Below are 14,525 nucleotides of genomic sequence, written 5' to 3' on the forward strand. Positions count from 1 at the left end.
CAAAATCAGTGAAATGGGTTGAAGATCGACATCCTCTCTATTTACAGGTGCCGTAACAATCAAATTACCAGTTACGATAGGGGGAACTATATCACTCCCATCCACTTGAGCCTCCTCAATTGTCAACTGACTAGTTCCTTTCCCACAAGCTATTTTTAGGGGCAATATTCTGTCTCTAAAGCCATTAAGGTCAATACTGTCTTTCACAGCCAATGACAAAAATCCAGGGTCATTTGGAAAAACAGCTCTCAGTTCATTGTTAAGGGCCTGAACTCTATCAGCACTAAGTCAATCATTGGCATCTAAGTTGCTAAGGGCCTCGTATCTATTACTAAGGGCCAATGTACTACTCGCAGGGACAAACTGAGAAATGTACCCTCTATTTCCACCAAACCCCGAGTTATGAGGTGGATAGAAAAACCCCAGCGGGAGAACATTTACATAGTCCTGATGTATTCTGATCGACCCTGCCTGCCTCAAGATGTGGTCTACTAGATCGGGAGAGTTAAAGCTCACTACAACGCAGTCACCCTTCAACGACTTGTTGGTCTTCCCCACCCATGGGACCCCTCTTAACATTTTAAAACATTCAAAAAGGTGGCTCCCTAATACTGTCTTACCGGCTAGGTAATGGAGAGCTTTATTTTTTAACAAGGACCAATGCTCTTCCCTACCATCACAAGCTTTCGGAACATTTGCCAAAATTACAGTATACGGGCAGGCCTCCGGCGGCAAATGCAGAGGCCGTTCCCTTGACGGATACTCAACAAAAGGACTTAATCTCCCTATCAGCACTAAGTCAATCATTGGCATCTAAGTTGCTAAGGGCCTCGTATCTATTACTAAGGGCCAATGTACTACTCGCAGGGACAAACTGAGAAATGTACCCTCTATTTCCACCACACCCCGAGTTATGAGGTGGATAGAAAAACCCCAGCGGGAGAACATTTACATAGTCCTGATGTATTCTGATCGACCCTGCCTGCCTCAAGATGTGGTCTACTAGATCGGGAGAGTTAAAGCTCACTACAACGCAATCACCCTTCAACGACTTGTTGGTCTTCCCCACCCATGGGACCCTTCTTACCATTTTAAAACATTCAAAAAGGTGGCTCCCTAATACTGTCTTACGAGCTAGGTAATGGAGAGCTTTATTTTTTAACGAGGACCAATGCTCTTCCCTACCATCACAAGCTTTCGGAACATTTGCCAAAATTACAGTATACGGGCAGGCCTCCGGCGGCAAATGCAGAGGCCGTTCCCTTGACGGATACTCAACAAGAGGACTTAATCTCCCTATCGGGCCCCTAGGCCCCGAACTATCACCACCATTAGTTCCTAAAGCGGGTGAGGGAGGATTTACAGGGCCTACTACTGAAGTCGTCATAGACTCAACCAACTCAGAAACTCTAGTTGCTCCTACACTTAAAGGGTGCATCTCAGGCATATTTTGCCTTGGCATCGATACATTCTGACCCGCTATATGACGGTCAATGAGGACAAGTCTGTCATCAATCTTTTGAGTCTATCCATAACTGGCAATATAATTGCTCTCAATCGCTCATCCATAAGCTTCAACAGTTCGGCCATCTTAACCCCAGTAATATCTACTTTCACCTTGTCAATACACTCATCACACCCGAGACACTTATCAACCGTGGCCTGAACAACCACACTACCCTCCTGTCTATCCAAGCCATGTGCGGAATCTTTGTTCTTAGGTTGTTTGGCTTGTTTCCGACTTCCTTTGGGGGGATTATTAGCTTTTCTTTTCCCCTTGGCTATTTTAGTAACAGCGACAGGAGGGGCCTGTAGCTGCCTAGTACGTGTGACTGGCGGTGAGGGAGGGGGACTAGAAATGTTCGTTGGGACAGTAGAAATTACAAGGCTGGGCTCTAACACAGACCCAATGGGTAGATGACATACAGTCAGTGCGGCGCCTAACCCTAAGGTACTATCACCAGGTTGTTTTACAAAATAAATGTGGGTTAATGGCTCCAAAGATAACCTCCTTTCCACCATTTCAATTTCCCTGAAAACAACAGTTTCTGCTTTTAAAAAAATAGCATCTAATGTCCCCGTACCCCCCATTGCAAGGCACTTGCTATTGTTTTTAGCCATAGTATATGAAAGGCAGGAGCAGTAAACAGAACTCGCTATGAAACAACTAGCAAGAACACAGACGCCTCCAGGAAACAGCCCACCTCCACTTCACACTAGACCAAATGTGACCTTGTATGTTGAAAACAGTCCCAGCCCAACCTCCTTCAGCCCCTAACGGCTGCAGGCGTGGCCTAGAGCGCCTCCTAACCTCCTGAGGCACCAACAACGTCCAGCCACACAGGCTCCTAGGAAATGCAGTTCTCGCTGACCGGGCGATCGTCAACACTCTGCGACTCAGTGTGTTCCTGACGGCAATAAGAGGGGTGGCCCAGCCCTGCCTCTGTCTGCCCCTGACGGCCACAGACGGCCCGCCCTTTCCCCGGGGTTCGCCCGGCGCTTCCCGCGCGCGTCTCGCGGGGCGAGGGACTGGGCGGAGCTTTAAGCGCCTCCTGGCGCGTGTTCTGGTCGTGTCGTGGCCCAGGGGTCGCTGGGAATTGTAGTAGTGCGGGGCCGGCGGAGCCAAGCCCGGCCGGTCCCTCATTACTGGCAATGGAGTCCAAACCGGCAAAGCCCGTTCACGGGAACAGCAGGCAGCAGGCAGCGAGGAAAAGGTGACACAGGACAGCTACGGCTACAGGTAGGCACCCAGAGGCAACTTGAGAAAGCACGGAGCTCAGCACTGGGCGGAGCTTTAAGCGCCTCCTGGCGCGTGTTCTGGTCGCGTCGTGGCCCAGGGGTCGCTGGGAATTGTAGTTGTGCGGGGCCGGCGGAGCCAAGCCCGGCCGGTCCCTCGTTACTGGCAATGGAGTCCAAACAGGCAAAGCCCGTTCACGGGAACAGCAGGCAGCAGGCAGCGAGGAAAAGGTGACACAGGACAGCCTTCGGCTACAGGTAGGCACCCAGAGGGAACTTGAGGAAGCACGGAGCTCAGCACTGGGCGGAGCTTTAAGCACCTCCTGGCGCGTGTTCTGGTCACGTCGTGGCCCAGGGGTCGCTGGGAATTGTAGTAGTGCGGGGCCGGCGCAGCCAAGCCCGGCCGGTCCCTCGTTACTGGCAATGGAGTCCAAACCGGCAAAGCCCGTTCACGGGAACAGCAGGAAGCAGGCAGCGAGGAAAAGGTGACACAGGACAGCTACGGCTACAGGTAGGCACCCAGAGGGAACTTGAGGAAGCACACATATAGTTCCCCTTAAAGGTCAAATAAGGGAACATCAGTCTATTCTACCATCCTTTCATAATTTCATCAGTTTACAGACAGGAGGGGCAGTAACATGGCGTATTTATTTATTCATTTTGTTAATTCTATTAATTTGTTCAAACAGTATTACTTATTAGCCAAATAGACGTGCACTGCTGAGGTGCTTTGTCTCTATTTATTTAAGTACATATGACAGCATCTTGTGAAATGAATGACTAAAGCGAGCCCAACCAATTGTTTCATTGCCGTTCCTAGACAGCTTAGACAGGCTTGAAAGAGAGAAAGAACACAACAACAAGCTGCCCTGCGTACTTTCCACGCAGAATAGCTCAGAATAATACATATATTAGGCACAAAAACCAAGAGAAAAAGACAATGTGTTACTTAATTTCGCTTACCCTTAATTTGCCCAGGAGCTAGTCTCCTACGCTAGTCTCCTGCCCCCTTCGACAGTAGGTAACCTAAACAGGTGACCTCCTGTTGACAATATTTACCCCCTTTTGGCAGCTGGGCACAAACAGACTTGTAGGAGGTAAATAGCTAGGGGAATCCATATCAAGGAGGCCATGTCCAATACTAGTGGACTGTGCCACTTTATACATTTTGGTGTATAAGCACATTGAGTTAACTAGAAAACATTAATCCAAAACCAACTAACAATTGTTAGCTTTTGTACTGTTTTAACATGATGGCGAATGAATGCAAGCTTAATTTCATGGCCTTTTTATCTGGCCCGAGCACAACAATTTTAAGTGGAAATTACTACTTCTGTATACATGGCAGAGCTATTCTCTGCACATTACCCACAGACTCTCCTGCCCCTTGATAATGTTACTCAGTAGGATAAACCCCACCCTGCATATCTCCCAAACTTGTATTATTTCTCATGAAAACAGTGATATCCCCATCTGCTCCTAACAGAAAATGCAATATTTCCTTTAGCTAATATTACCTAAAACAGGTCTGTGGCGTCCAATCTTATTCCAGGAAGGCTTAATCAAGGCCATAAGTTCATTGAAACAACTAAGTAAATTCTTCAATTTCTTTAAATGTAGTTAAATTACTAATGACGATATCCTAAATATTATTAACATGGATTGAGAATTAATTTTGACCCTAATTTTCCTAGGCACATTATAGCCTCAGACATCATGAGAGCAAAGTTTACATTACCTGTAGTGTTTTATCCTACAATGTTAGAATCAGGAAATTTAATCAATACAAAGGAATGAATTTGTTAAACGACTCTTCATATACCATAACTGTGAAGTTATGTATCTTAAAATGCGAAATGATGTCTCTAATATAAAGTTTTATAACTAACATACGATACCGTCTTTAAGAAATGAATATATCTTTATGTCCCGATATGTATACATTCTCTACAAGTGGGATATTCATATTATAATTTGGAATGTTGTGCACCTTAAAATTTGAAATGTTTTGTAATATAAAGATTTACAACTTACATATGATATTGTTTTAAAAAATATGTCAGCTAACTGTGACAGAGATACACTGAACTTCAAATGAATGTGTTTGCGATAAAAAAAAACCGGTGATTCCAATGTGTAAGTCATGTTAGAAATTTAAATAATCTAAATTGACGTATATACCGCCAGAATTGTTCACTAAAAGATACACGATGAGAACGTTTTGCAACTAAGGGACTGACATCATGGTTCTATTCTGTATGGTGGCAAATATTACATTACTAACAATGAATATACGGACACAACATCAATTAGGTGAAAGTTAGAGGCATGGGAAAACCATAACCGTGGTATAGCACACTAAACCCATATACGATTGTAATATAATTGTGGGTTGGTAAGACCGCTGTACGCGGTTAGAAATGCTCAATTTTATTCTAAATAGCCAACATTAACGTAATAATGGACATACTTATCGTTCTAAGATGGCCGCCGTTGATATATACAGGGCAGTCGCACATCATTGTTTCCTGCCACGGGTCATCGACTCCACAGCTACTCCAAATACCACTCCAGGCACCAGACGCAGGTCCAGCAGGCATCCAGGCACCAAACACAGGTCCAGCAGGCATCCAGACACCAGACACAGGACCAGCAAGCATCCAGGCACCAGACGCAAGTCCAGCGAGGCATCCAGGTGCAAGACGCAAGTCCAGCGAGGCATTCAGGTGCAAGATGCAAGTCCAGCGAGGCATCCAGGCTCCAGGCGCAAGTCCAGCAGGCATCCAGGTACCAGACGCAGGTCCAGCAGACATCCAGGCACCAGACGCAGGTCCAGCAGGCATCCAGGCGCAAGACGCAAGTCCAGCGAGGCATCCAGGCATCCAGGCTCCAGGCGCAAGTCCAGCGGGGCATCCAGGCTCTCATCCTGGATGTTGGGAGGCTTGTGGGGATTGTTGATGTGTGCTACACTTGGCCCTGGATGCTCAAATCTGCATTTAACTTTCTTATTGTACATCTTTTCTATGGTTAGTGGACTGATAGGCAATTTTTTCAAAGTCCACATTTGCGGGTTAGCTGGATTCTGCCTGCTATTCCCGGTTTTCCTATCGCCATTGTGCAGCAGTTAGCGGCAGTTTTCGCAGAAGCTATCGCCTGTTAGCGGCGTGTTGATAATACGTCGCTAACAAGGCAAATGAAAAAGGCGATGGACGGCGATAAAAAAACTAACACCAACCTAGGTTAGCGATAGTTATCGCCAGTCCTTGATAATATCCCCCTTTATATAAAGTGAAGGCGGCTGTCTCGCTTAATATTTAAAAGTGAAAGCGGGCGTCCTCTGAGTAGTTAAAAGTTAAAGCAGACGCGAGTATGTAAAAGTTAAAATACAGTGTAGAAAAGAACAAGCACGAAACTGACATGAAAGCGTGTGCTGCTAAACAGACGTGAAAGCAAGCGTCATTAAACTTAAAAGAAAGTGGGCACCTTGCTGAAACTTGAAGTGCAGCGCCAGTGTAGATAGAAAAGATATAGATATGAGTAGAATAGAAAGTTATGAGCGCAGCGGCCCATGATGCAGGCTCCATGATGAGGAACTCACAATGTAACACAAGACTGGACATGAAAGAAGTACTCCCCAAAGGGACACATAAATGCTTACAGAGTAAGAAAACTGTAGTTGGCCGGCACTCCCAACCGAAAACTGGAAGTGATGTATGGGGATCACCAACAATGAGGAGCCAGCAAAGCAGTGGGACACACGAATCAACCTATGGTATGCAGGAGGCAGAGATTATATGTTTATAGTGAATACAACAGGTCTTGCAGACAGTGCATGCGCGCTGATGCTAGACCTAAAAATGAAGCCAGTCTGTCGGGAGGCTTACTTGCAGGACTGCTTTAGGAACTGCTGCGACTGCATTTACACCAAATTTGGAAGGGGTTGGCTGGGTACAAAATGATTTGACACGAGTGGCAGTGTACATATCCAAAGATTTTAAGGCTCATCATTTGTAAGCATTAGTCTGGAAGAGAGAAAATACCATAATGTTCCCTAGTGCCTCATTCTGTTCCTGAAGGTTTATACTGCAAGATGAGGTTGTGTTTCAGAATTCAAATGCATATGTTTACTGCAAGTGCACACCCTACTACCACTACCCCAAGACCCCTTTTAAGGATAGATTCTCAATGCTCTGTATATAATCACATTTCCATTTTCACTTGTAAGATCTAGGCTACTAGGATGTAGGGATCTGGTAAGAAAAGGCTGGGAATCTGTTGATTGCTGTATCTGGTAGAAGGGCACTTTCAAGGGGGGCTCTTTAGATGTTGCATGTGTAGAGCTGTATCTATCGCCACTCCCTCTGAATCTTGTGAAAGAGTTGATAGTCTTATGATCTTTTATCAGGACATACATTGTGAATCTAAACTGATCATGCATCGCCCTGAAAGCTTATGTACAAATCTCTATATTGGCACTTTCACACCTGGTACTATAAATAAGATTGTAACATATTATCCATACCTCCAAATAATGTATGGCATCTGATGGAATGTCATTGGCTACTTTAAGTTCCGCCAGTGCTTTAAAAAATGTTTTTGTGTTCCTTGTGTAGGATTTGTGTGGTGTCATCTTAGTGGTAAGAGTTTGGAATCCATCAGCTGTACAGTTAGAGGACACTCACACTGACATAAGATTAAACCTCAAAACAGAGACCGCTTTTCTAATACACATCTGGCAGCATTACTATCTTTATACATTTATATTACTTGGTGCAACTGTTAAAAAAGCATGAATGTTCCATCCCAGAAGGCAGTTTAAGGACCCAACCTAGTTTACATTGCCAACTTACATTTTAGATTTCAGAATTTTGATTTAAAATATTTGCACCGTCGACTGCCTCTGTTTAGAAACTTCCTAGCAGGAATTCCATTGCAGGAGACACACATGAGAACTTCCCTACTCAAACGACTTCGCCTTTCCAATATTAGTAAATCTATGAAGTTTGTACCTATTCCATCCAATGATTGTCGGGGGTTTATTTGGTGAAGGTGGCATTCTTTTCATTGTAAGATCTTAGATGTGCATTACTCCACTGTATTAATGAAAGCTCGGGATTCTCCAGTGGCCAAAGCCCCTGCTACTGACCAAATCAACTCAATTAAATGTTATTTCCATTTCTTTCCATAGTGAGGTTTGGTTTTGAATGTGGTAGTTTAGTACAGGATTCATGGGAGCAGTGGGCAAAGCTCAGAATGCACAGAGGGTTTGAAGTAAAGTTGTTAAAAAGCTATATTATTTTCAGACTATTGAATATCGATATACTTTGTGCCCAGACACCCGCATGTCCCCTTTCATAAAGTAGCCTTCAACACTTAAAAATATTTACGAACTGAACTTCTTCACAATGCAAACTTTTACATGCAAAACTGCTTTGAACCAAATGAAGAGGGTATTGCAACCAGTTGCCAATGACAGCCTTCCTCCATTTCTGAGTGGAAGGCGTCCTAGTTTTTAGTTATCGCTGAGGCAGCACTTGCCCTGTCTCTGCAAAACATGCTGTAGTCATGATATGGGGTCTAAAAGCTCCGCCCATTTTCAAGGACTGCCCCTGTTACATGTGTTGTTACTCAGAGCTTATGAGCACTATTTCTTTTTTTAAGGTGGAGCACTAGAGACCAGTGCTCGTGGTTTACAGAGCTCCTTTGTGAACAGGGCTGTAAATCTTGCCTCATTTGCTTTGCATTCAAAGACCGAGGTCTGCTTTGGCTGCAGCTGCCTCCTCGTCCCCCCCTGCTTTTGAAACGCAAGGCCTGGCTTCACGATCCCTGCATTCCTATGGCTGCTGCCGCCTCCGTCTCACAGCTCAACAAGCATTTGCAATGAAATAGGTCACACATTTGTGAGAGTGTGAGCTATTGGCATTGTAAATGACAATGCATTTTATTTAAATGTTTTGAAAACCTGCAAGCGGTGAGTGAACACGCACTTCGTGCTTGTAGTCCTTGCTTATGAGAAGCAAGGCTGGCAGTACCTGCGCCTCTTTTACTGCTAGCCTGCTTCTGGTACGCAAGGACTATAAGTACAAAGAGCGGGTTTACGCACCACTTACAGGTTTTCAAAACACATAAATAAAAGACATTGTCATTTACAATGCCAATAGCTCAAACTCTCGCAAAAGCGAGACCTATTGCATTGCAAATGCTTGTTTAAGAGCTGCTATTTTGTTTTGTTAAAACTCCTGGTATCATATGTCTCTTTTCTTTTACTGGTGGTGCAAACAGCTGACACTTGTGTGTAGTCCTGATGATGCAGATGTATCTGCACTGTGTGTCAGGGTCACAGCTACCTTTGGTGCAGCCGGTGCAGTGCACCGGGGCCCAGAGATGGGTGGGGGTCCGGTGTGCCCTGCACCAGCTGATGGTATTTCAGAGGACGCCTATTCTGATTTTTTTATTTCTTTAGGCACAGTGCATGCCAGGGCTTGGCTTTGTTTACTATTCTGAGGCAGTGGTACAGAGGGAGATGAGGGTAAGGGAACAACGAAGATAAGCGAGAAAATGAATAAAAGAACAGGAGAGGGTGAAAGAACTGAGAGGAAGGCAAGGAAAGGTGACAGAATGGGAGAAGGAAATAAGAATGAGTGACAAAAAGAAAGCAGATAAGGATGATCAGAGTGGGGAAAGAAAAAGGAGTTGAAAGGAACAGGAAATAAGGAGAGAAGGGAGAAGGGAGGAAGGAGATGAGGATGAGTGAGACAGAAGAGGGGACAAGAGAGACTAAAGAAGGAAATAGAGAGGAGAGCATTAAATGGGGGACGTAGAAGAGAGGGGAGTGGGTGGAGATAGGGAGGAGAAAAGGAAAGATGAGTAGAATGAGGAACTTTGAGACCTCTATACTACATTAAGGTAGTAGGTGCAGTGACACCATGGTCCTGGGTTGTGATTGGCAAGCTGCATCTTGTGTACAACTGTATTTTACCGGCTTTGGGGGGAGGGCGTTTGGGGAGGGGAGGGGAGGAGGGCGAGTTTCCAGGCTATATTACTGAATGTCTTTTATGGGGTACCCTTATTTTAGGCCTACAGACACACAGTTGTACCAACACTTACACACACCAAGGCTTCAGGCATGGGCACGGTGCACATTTGAATTATTATGATCAGTGACCTATTGCACATTGTCAGCTGGGCGTGCAGGATTCAGTAGTTTCTCATGTACTGCAGGGGTGTTGGAAGAGGGAGCATGGATGTGTGAAACTTCAGTTCTGTGACTCTCACCATATCAAGCTGATGTGTTAGCTTCCCTGATGCTTTAACACATCTATAGATTTTGCATGCTTGTGCACATGAATACACACACACACTTAATCCAGAGATATGCTACACTGCATACATTTTCCTACATGGAACGCAAGGGGACTATTTTGTATCACCCACACGTACAACAGTCTGTGAGTCCATAAATGGGCCTCTTGCTACCCAACCCAATGGGCTCATCCTAGGGTTCCATGGTCCTTCATAGTATCAGGTGTAAGGCAGTCTTAGCTTCACATCATGCTCCTCCAATCACCAGCTCATAATCCCCAGAAATATACCAGAGGGGTGTATAGTTTGGTTGGGTCCATACCATTGGGCAGTTAATAATAACATGTGTTCCCCAGACCTCTTTGCAATGACACTGACTCCTGTTCTCCTCTTCCTCTCTGCAGATGCATCACAGCCTCATTTTATGCAGCAAGAGTCATCCTCGCTTTGGACTTCATCTTGTTCTGCCTGCGTCTCATGCACATTTTCACTCTGAGCAGGATCCTTGGGCCCAAGATCATCATGTTGAGCAGAATGGTGAGAAGCTCCTGTACTTAATATCCCAACTCCTCATTATTCCAACTCATAGCGTCAAGAGACCCTATTTTACTATTGCAATGCGCCAGCACTCGCACAACGTAAAGTGTATTTACTTATTAATGTAATGGTTTTATATAGCGCATAACAACGATAGGCATCAGACTACTTTCCATAGAAAGACAAGATTCAATTTGAAGTGGCAGGGTGGACAAAAAACTGTTGGGCTGCTGTGCGTACCAGCGTCTTCCAACAGGCTGGAGAGGTTTACAAGTGCGGGAGCTGTCATCTGACATCTGCATAGCCAGCAAGGGGGTGGACGCAGGACGATCCGCTGCCAACTGTAGCCGCTGGGACTACGAGTCCCAGAAGCCCTGCAACCACTCACCTGCACCTTGCTCCTGATGATCCAGCACCATAAAGGAGCACACCATGGCATAGGGCAGGCCCGTCTTCGGTCCGTCATCATGCCGGAGGAGTTAAGCCCCCCGTCATTCATCTGCGAACCAGTAGGACTTCCCATGGGGGCTTTCCTATTTCACTTCTTCGCCTGATGACCATTGATGTCTCTGTTTTTCTGCCCACATAATTCCATTTCACTCCAATTTGTCTCATGGGGAAGTGCAAGGTACAATATTTGAAAGAATCTGCTGTATAGCCTGCTAATAGTACCACCTTGGATTCATTTCTGGCGCAGGCTCTTGGCATCATTTCACGGGAAATTGACCTGGGGAGGGGATACTTCCATTGGAGGTGGATGACGGCCCGAGTCCCCTAATAAGGTCTCAACCTATCCAAGACTTACTTCCAGATCCAAAACCTTTAATCCATAGTGCCCCCCCTGTAGTGTAGTTCCTATATTCCTGATAGGCTCTGCGCATTGGAATAATATACACTATAGTTTTGACATAGGACTGAGATCAGTTTGTCTCTATCGAGTAAATTAAACTTAATTACTTGTGTGTGCCAGCTAACTCAGAGGTCACTAGAAACTTCTCGAATGAACAAGAAGGGATTCGTTTCTGACAACTGCATAAACATGTGAGAAGGTGGCCTGATATATGCTGTTCACTAGTTCTAGTGGGCACGTTGTATCAGTCCAAACAACCCCTTATGGTGATAGGTTAAAGACAACTTTATGTGAAAGCTATCCTAGTGGTAGCTATGGAGATCAGCCTTCAGGCTAAGTCTTGAAGGAATGTAAAGCAGCTTGTTTTACCAGTCTATAATCTCTTGAGTGATCAAATGAAAAGACAATCACACCAGGTATATATTCAAAATATATGTATTTAAGATAAATCACACCCCTCTAGTCTCTTTATGAGACTGGAGTTCGAAGTACTTCAGTTACAAGTGTTTAAGCATCAGTAAAAGCACAAATACACGTTTGGGCACTAGGGGCGTTCCAAACCATATACTAAAATCGTGGTATAAGAACCACGACTGAGATAGGCAAGGTGCCTATCACCTCTAGAATCGCTGGGACCCCAAGGAACCACCCAAGGTAGGGATGTCGGGGACCCACGGGAGCTGTATGCAGTGTGGAAACACAACCGCGGGTTCCTATTACTTTCTATGGGGAGTGTCGTGGTTGGAATTTTAAAGATTAGGGACACTTCAAATCGAACTAGGACCAAACCCTTTTGGACTTAGACAGTTCTAGGGCTACCACCCTCGAGAGTACCGGAGTACTTGAGTTAACTCACCCAGGGAAGCCAGGTGCATAGGTGTCTTTTGGTGTCGGGCCACGTCGTCGATTCCAATGGAAGCCTGCAAAGAACTGCTGCTGCCGAGAAGAGGAGAAGTGTCCGGAGAGATCCAAGCCTTGATCTAGGATGCGAGGAACCTGAAAGCAGAGGGGACAGAGTCTGGGTCACTAGCCAGTGACCTAGGGCAGGATGGACCAATGCCCACAGATGTCGGGTGCTTCAGGTGAGTTGTCTAGTGTCTTGACTCTTCAGCCCAGAGGTCCAGGAGGTGTCGACGAAGTCCACGAGCTGGATTCGAGCTGTCCCACGAAGTCTGTTGAGTGCTGCGGTGTCGGCGACCAGGAAGGACCCAACAAGCCTTGGCAACGGCAAGTCTCAGGAAATCAGAGAAAGGACTGCGGTGCAGGCCAGCAAGGTCTGATGGACTCACCCAGTAAGGGTAAGTAAGCACAAGTCTGGAGCAACCAGAAAAGCACAAGTAGAAGTGGAGTTGCCTTCGTGGGGACCTGCTAGCCAATGAGCTAGTAATCGCAAAGGAGCCTCGAGCGGTCGCACTTGGAGCTGGCCCACGGGTCACTCGTGGAGTGGAGGCCAACAATCTTCGGTGCAAAAGGTGCTCAAGGCTGGGGCTACTCGGAGCCCAAAGCACAACTTCGAGGATGACCAGGAAGGTGTTGTTGCTGCAAAAGTTCACGGTGTCCAGGGTTCACGGTTCCAAGTTACCCACGATAGCCACGGGCCTCAGCTTTGCTGTAGCCTCGGCGAAGTCTGGAAATCCACCTCTGGTGATGCAGAGACATCGGCGTCCAGCGGGAGCTTCAGTAATGTAGACCGGTCAGTTGCTTCTTTGGTGCCTGCCAAGCAGGGGAGTCACTCCTTGACCCCAAGGGAGATTTCTTCCGTCTTCTAGTCGTGATAGAAAGTCGAAGGTCCAGGATATATGTTTCAGAGGTTCGTCCAGGGTAATCTAAAGTCTTAGGGACTGGGTTCCTATACTTATACTAAGTTTAAGGGATGGACTAACTCTAAGGCTCCACCTATGGGTGGGCCTGGAGTGGGGGTGGTTACACCCCTTCCCCTTTGTCCAGTTTCGCGCCAGAGCAGGGGCTGAGTGCCCCTGCAACCAGTTTGCACCGGGCATTGTCTCAAAAGCATTCACTGAATGCATCCACCCTGCCCCAATACACATCTGCCTGTCTGGGGAGGTGGTTAAACCTCCCTGTGACAGGAAACCTATTGTCCAGGCCTCCCCTGCCGGAGTTTCGGTCAGCAGCAGGAGGCCAGACCAGTGTCTGTGGCTGTGGCATCCATTTTGTGATGCCAGGGCTTTGAAAGGATTTAACCAGGTTAAGTCAGTGTGAACATGTCTCTCCCTCTAGAAGGGTGGAATGCTACCCCCGCTGCCAGGATTGGCGGGGGGTAGTATTCCAAAGCGTTTGACACCAAACATGACATGTTTTGATGGAGCCATTCTAAAGTTGGCATTTACCGCGAGGTTATAATGCACTTAAGAGTATATGCTATGGCTGTATCACAGAACAGGCATAAGGAAGTATTTCCGAATGCTGCAGAGGGGTTCAGCTCATGCTTGGGCACCCTCTCACACAAAACTAAGCCTTCAGGATTGTCAAGGCCTGCCATAGGAGTGGCTTATAGGTTTATATGTGTCTGTATAAGGTAGTGATATAGGTAGCCTATATCACAGTAAGGGGTGCAAGCACACCCTTACCCAGGTTGCAGTAGCAAACCTGTGGTGTCATTTTGGAGTGCTTCCCAGGGGTGGCATAATATATGCTGCAGCCCCTGGTAGGCCTCTGAGGTACCTATGCCCTAGGTACATAGTATACCATATACTAGGGGCTTATAAGGCACTCCAGAATCCAATTAGATATGTACCTAATGTACATGGAAACCATTTTAGAGAGGAAGCAGCTAGGCTGTGGTCCTGATTAACAGGGCCACAGCCAGACTAAAGTCGAAAAACAGTGAAACACCAGCAAAAAGTGGGGGTACCCATGTGAAGCAGATCCTACTCTCCTACACATGACCACTTTGTTTCCCTTAGAATCGGAACAGTCTCAGAATCGTGGAAACAATACATAACAGTTTCACTCAGTCAATCGTGCATGCTTCGTTTCTACAGAGTTTACACAGAAATAGACGGGCGTTTCAATAAAAAGGGTTTATTGAACAGTCTTATTTCTCATGCAAGAGATATGAACTGCTACAATATTAAGACAG

The 14,525-nt window shown here is 46.0% G+C and overlaps 1 protein-coding gene across 4 annotated transcripts in view; it reads left to right on the top strand.

The window, feature by feature from the left end:
• The window catches only part of LOC146808505 (transient receptor potential cation channel subfamily M member 2-like), a 2,014,188-nt gene that overhangs the window by 1,123,593 nt on the left and 876,070 nt on the right, over nucleotides 1-14,525 (top strand). For all 4 annotated transcript variants that reach the window (XM_085623584.1, XM_085623586.1, XM_085623585.1 and 1 more), the window contains one exon: nucleotides 10,443-10,575. In XM_085623584.1, coding sequence (XP_085479710.1) covers nucleotides 10,443-10,575 — 133 coding nt within the window. The remainder of the gene's footprint in view (nucleotides 1-10,442; nucleotides 10,576-14,525) is intronic.

This window comes from Triturus cristatus, chromosome 8 (assembly GCF_964204655.1).
Source record: "Triturus cristatus chromosome 8, aTriCri1.1, whole genome shotgun sequence".
NCBI lineage: Eukaryota > Metazoa > Chordata > Amphibia > Caudata > Salamandridae > Triturus > Triturus cristatus.